Raw genomic sequence first — 5,828 nt, forward strand, 5'->3', positions numbered from 1 at the left:
ATTATAGTAGATATTCAAGTATATATGATGTAAATAGATTAAAGTAGATATTCATGACGTATATATTTATGAAAATAGATTAAGTAATGTTTGTTTCCCTGTCATTTAGCCACAAACTGTATGGCATATCCAGTTCCACCATGAGGAGGCCAGGAAACGTTGGAACCATATTTACAATTACTTACAAATGTTCAAATTAGAGAACTGTTGTATAAGATGAGTAGATTGATTAGTATGTCGATTGATAAGTGAATAAGTTGATAATAGTAAAGTATCATATGAATTAAATAGATTATAGTAGATATTCATGTATATATTTATGAAAATTGATCAAGTAATGTTTGTTTCCCTGTCGGTTAGCCATACAATTTATGGCATATCCAGTTCCGCCACGGGGAGGCCAGGAAACGTCGGAACCATATTTACAATTATTTACAAATGTACAAGTTAGTAAACTTTACTAACTACTTTATACAACAACGGGGACTTTTGATAAGGCAGGCCCCCTATCGTACTGCCGATGTTGTCAAGTCACAACGGGGAGTTTTGATTAAGCAGATCCCCTAGCCTACTGCTAATGTCAAATCAGGTTTAGAGAAGGAGATCGCCATACACGATGTTCTTTGCGTATGCGATTCCATCTCGGACACGTTCGGGGTGTACGAGAACTACAATATGGTCTGGATGTCTGACCCTACTGAGCAAGACGTATAGTTGCCCGTGCGTGAAGCAATCGGTCCGTAAATCAACACCGACTGAATCTATTGTCTGACCTTGGCTCTTGTGTCCGGTCATGCAATAGGCCAACATCAGTGGGAACTGACGTCGACGAACACGTAACGGCGAACCCTCGACAAACGCAAAAGTAAAGGTAATCCGGGGAATTCCGATAGGTTGCGTCGTCCGGGAAGTCTCACTGTAATCAGGCGGTTGGTGATGCCGATTACGATGACTTTAGTGCCGTTGACGAGTCCTTCAGCGATGTTGAGGTTCCTCATAATGAGGCAAACAGAACCGATCTTCAGCCGCAGAACATGGTCTGGTACGCCCTTGCCAGTAGCCGTGTTCAGGAGTTGAACGTCGACATCCAGGCCATCGTCGTTCTCTCTGTCGACTGTGTCGGCGCTCCTCAGCTCGTACAGATGACCGTCGAGGGAGTTCAAGATGTGGTCGTTGATCTCCTTGACGTTCACTATCAGAGTCGAGAGGATTGCGCGTCGCGAACACATATCAGAGTCGAGTAGGACGTTTGCGGGAAAGACGGAATCGACCAAATCAGTCAAAGACGTCACTTGTCTAATCCCGAGCAGCGGAATTGGACTTTGTTCGTTCCGTCCCTCCAAGAAAGTGGTCGAACTGACAGTTCCGTTGCCTACCCTAAGAAGGAATTCGGAATAGGCTGTGGAACTACTAGTCCGATGAGCTGTTGTCAGGGCAAAAATTTTGAAATGCTGCCACAGATGGGAAGCCCGAAGTGAGACACAAACAATGTCAGTTGGAGTACGAGCGTTTACAACGACAGGCGCGATCTGGCGAAAGTCGCCACAACAGAGGAATATTTTACCACCGAATAGCTCACTGGAACGCATGAGGTCTCGCAGGGATCTGTCAAGAACCTCGAAAACGAACCGATGTGCCATCGGGGCCTCATCAAAGACAATGAGCCTTGCGGCCCTGATGAGCTCTGCTCGCTGGGAGCCGTTGGTGATGTTCCAAAAGCCGGTGCCGTCACCGAAGTCGAGTGGCAACCGGAACATGCTGTGAGCTGTAGTTCCACCAGGCATGTTACCCGCGGCGATCCCAGAGCTAGCGAATGCCAGTGCAACCTGACGACAACCTCTCACGTATGCGAGAATGACACGAATCAGAGTGGTCTTCCCATAGCCTCCCGGACCGTCAAGAAAAATGATTTTCGACGACGTTCCGCTGGCAGGGGCATTGAGAACGGAGGTAACGTACTCAAATACGCGGTTTTGATCTACAGAGAGCTTTGGCGCCCACTCCTCCACAAACACTCTCTGTTGATTTTCACCGTGTAAGAGCAGTTCTCTGCCCAACTCCGTCGTGTCATCGTGTACATCGGGGAGGCCATGATCTGCGACGCAAGAACCCTGCCGACGAAGACTCCGATCAATATCGATGAGACCTAGCTTGTAGGCCAGTTCAACATCGAGAGGATTACGCTCTATGTGGTCCTCGCAGATGGAATCACGGAAGGCATCCCACAGGAGAGCTGCAGGAGCCCCCATGTTGCAGAGGATCACAAAGAAAGAACGAAGTCTCGGGCCAGTCATGAAAGTGGCGGCCTCGCGCAGTGCGTAGTGGTACTCCTGTTCGTCTTGCACCAAGCCAAGATGCCGCGCGACCCCTTGAAAAGTGCGGCAGTTTGGTCCACCGCGGGACAGGAGGTCGGCATAACCACGGCAAGATACAGTCATAAGCAGGATACGCAGGTAATACTGTTCTGTCCTGCTCGGTGAGACCCAAAACAGTCGAGCCAAAGGCGAGTGACCCTTATAATCCCGTCACTGCCTGCGTTGTTAGCTGCCATTGCATCCACGGCTGCGAAGCCCCGTGGATGGAAGATTTAATGAAAATTTAACCCGAGGGTTAGGTTAGGTTAGGTCAGGTCAGGTTAGGTTATGTTAGGTTAGGTTAGGTTAGGTTAAGTTAGGTTAGGTTTGGACTAAAAAAGTCTTAATGCAGGAAGTAGCCGAGGATTATAGGGGTCACTCTGAAATTCGGAGGTAGCGGTACACGGAGGTGGCGGGACGCGGAGATAGCGGGAGGTAACCGTTGGAGCAAGTCCTATAGCTTGATCGGATGAAGGCTGATTTGTTGTTGCTGACTGATTTGATATACCCTGTATCCGACTAATTAAGTCTTAATGTATATCCACCAGTGCACCTCTGAATATTTTTAGACTCCCTGAAACATATCTCGATATCGGTGCCATAAATGTTCTTCACATTTTTAAAACTTCTGATTGAAAACAAACTCTGTGGACCGGTGGACCTTAACTGAATTGATAAAGCTTGTCATTATAGTCTTGTTTAAACTTTTTAATGTAAAATCATTAAAGTAGTATTAGCCTATTGTGACAGTAATTTAAATAGGCCCAATCAATTTAATGTATAAAAGTCTCATAAATCTTTTATTTTTAAAATACAAATATTCAAAAAATAACAAATATACTGAAGAAAACCTCATCCACACCCTTTCACTTATTATCATTAAATTAAATATAAAGTAAGGCACAAACTGTGACTGTCCCAGACTATACCAGATTAGTTTACAAATGTAAAAGTATGTATACAAATAAATGGCATACTGGCCAGTGTACTGTCCAACAAAGAAACTACAAACATTACATGGAGTGTAAAACTGGCAATACATTACTCATGAACACAACAGTCGTGGTTAATACGATAAAGGGACACTCGATGTCTGGTTCACCGCAGTGACAGAGGGTAACCTGCATTTTTACTTACCAAACTTCACAATTGATATTCGCAGTTGGATCCAATCATTTTCCTTTATCACAGGAGTTTTTTCCCTAGCCAATCTAATAGCAGTGTTTTTAGATTTGTCAGGATACCAACTCCGCTCTTTTGATATAATCCATCTATTCGGTACACAATCGTGTTCTTCAGCATCTAATTTAAATACGATACTCCATATATCCATCCTGAAAAATAAATAAACACACTATTCATGATATGCACCATTATGAACAATCTTTATTTTTAAATATATTTTTTAGACTTTTTTTAACATCTACAAAATTTACCTTGTAGCCATGAATTTAGAACTTGATAATATTTTATTCATTTCTTATTAGGAAGGTTTTTAAAAAATGTCCTTAACAGTTAAAATATGTAAAACTATTACACAAAACAATGAAGCTACTACTTTTGTACAACCTTTTATCCAAAAGTCCAAAAGTTATCCAAAAGTTCCCTTTAGAAAGGAATTACGACCTTAAATGGCAATTTATGATCAATGGATAGTTTTGCGCAAGGTTTCTCGCCATGTCGAACATTTTAAGTATATGGTTTATGGGGGTGAGACTTGTAGTTTTCTCAAAAGTTCAAGGGTACTTTTGGCTTTATATATAGATAAATTTTATAATTTTTGCTGCTATTAACAAATGGCCATAGCAACACTACCGTGAGGTGTTAAACTGTTAAATATATTTGTTTGTTATGACATTAACTACATTTGCCATAGTGGATGATTATTTTGATATTGGCGGGGAAACGTTATTGTACAATAGACATCGCCACGATCATGGGAAGGGAATCGGTGATGACATCGCTTCCATAACAGGAGATTGCCAGTATATCCAGAAAATAATAGCATTGTTGTTTGTCACTTGTATCAGTATAGTTTAGTTACCAAAGTGACAAAAGGTAGTAATGTTGCCGTGATGATAGAAAAGGGATTGGTAAGAGCGCTATGATTGTAATAATGTTACTGTGATTTCATTTGAGAGAGTGAAAATATTGCTGGGAAGCATAGATTATTCAATAATTTACACGTATAATAAAACATGTTACATTTTGTACCTACTTAATTACTTATATTTTATCTATTGCACTCTATACTTCCTTCAAAAGGTTGAAGATCATTCTTCCAATATAAGTTTTTGTACTTACGTCTCAAACAAGTCCATGTCGCAGCTTAGAGAAGTAGCAGCATGGCGGTTGATGAAGAGATGGCTAATGTCACCTATCCTCACACTTGATCCTAAAATCAGAACCACAAATTAAAATAGCCTACATAATTTGCTGGAATTCCTTTGTTTTAGGACAGTGTTGTATACAATAAGGCAAAACTCTCTAATCCAGCGACAATCTTAATTTTCGTATCCAGTTTGCAGGCTGAGGTTGGGCGTACTGAAAAAAATCACAATTATTGAGAAAATGGCCTGGTATCTATAGTAAAAGTCCCTTTAACTATCTTTATATTTGGCATTCCCTCTGAAACATGCCGGGTCAACAATTGTATAGTAAATTTTGTAGTAGTAGTATACTAAAACGGTTAAAATTACCGGGGTGTCGAAAAACGTACCTCACAAATAAAGTTTGTCGGATAAAACAGTCGAAGCGTGGGTAATTTCGTCCAAGGTTCGACTTAACGTAAATATTAAGTCTTAGCTCAGAAATGAGTATGAGTCAAGCAAAAGCTTACTCCAGTTCAACTCTTTTCATCACAGCTATCACAGACCTAGTAATCGGTCGGAAATAAGTTTGGTTATTGCCTCGATGGCTGAAAATCGTCGTTGGGTAAAATAAACGCGGGCCGAACTCCCTTACGCCTATTCTAACCCCGAGCGGTGCAATATATAACTATTGCACACGCAACCTAACCGTATGGTGCAATATATAACTATTGCACACGTTTCCTTTAAACATACCTGACTCTGGGTTAGCGGTGCACCATGTACTGCCACACCCGACTAACTCTAACCTTACCTGGTCTTCTAACTGGGTAGTCCGATTAGATACCTAAACTTAAGTAAATTACCTAGAGCCGGTGCCGGTATGAGAAAAATACCCTAAGTAACCGTGCTTTATGTTCTTAAGCACAGGTCGAGTTTATATATCGAATTTGAATTGAATCTGGGAACTTTACCTGTTTTGTCCCCGAAACCCCCTTCGCTAACTACTCGTGTTGAAGAATATCGTGGGTAACCGTGCTTAATTTTCTTAAGCGCAGGTCGAGTTTATATATCGAATTTAACGTAAATCTGATCACTTTAACTACTTTGTCCCAGAAACCCCATTCGCTAACTACTCACGAAAGTAAACTTTACTTTTGTCGTC

At 41.6% G+C, this 5,828-nt stretch overlaps 1 protein-coding gene across 1 annotated transcript; it reads right to left on the reverse strand.

Annotated features, from left to right (window-relative positions):
- Positions 1–809: 809 nt before the first annotated feature.
- On the reverse strand, positions 810–2,438 carry LOC128984359 (ATP-dependent DNA helicase PIF1-like). Its single transcript, XM_054403667.1, has one exon. It carries the CDS (start codon positions 2,436–2,438, stop codon positions 810–812), a length of 1,629 nt encoding a protein of 542 aa, XP_054259642.1.
- Between the last annotated feature and the right edge of the window lie 3,390 nt (positions 2,439–5,828).

Source organism: Macrosteles quadrilineatus, unplaced genomic scaffold (assembly GCF_028750875.1).
Source record: "Macrosteles quadrilineatus isolate MER2022 unplaced genomic scaffold, UCM_ALF_1.0 Scaffold_2__2_contigs__length_208266976, whole genome shotgun sequence".
Lineage (NCBI taxonomy): Eukaryota > Metazoa > Arthropoda > Insecta > Hemiptera > Cicadellidae > Macrosteles > Macrosteles quadrilineatus.

Excerpts from the sequence above, each read along its gene's own strand:
- LOC128984359 (XM_054403667.1), bottom strand. The coding sequence starts at position 2,438 with ATGACTGTATCTTGCCGTGGTTATGCCGACCTCCTGTCCCGCGGTGGA.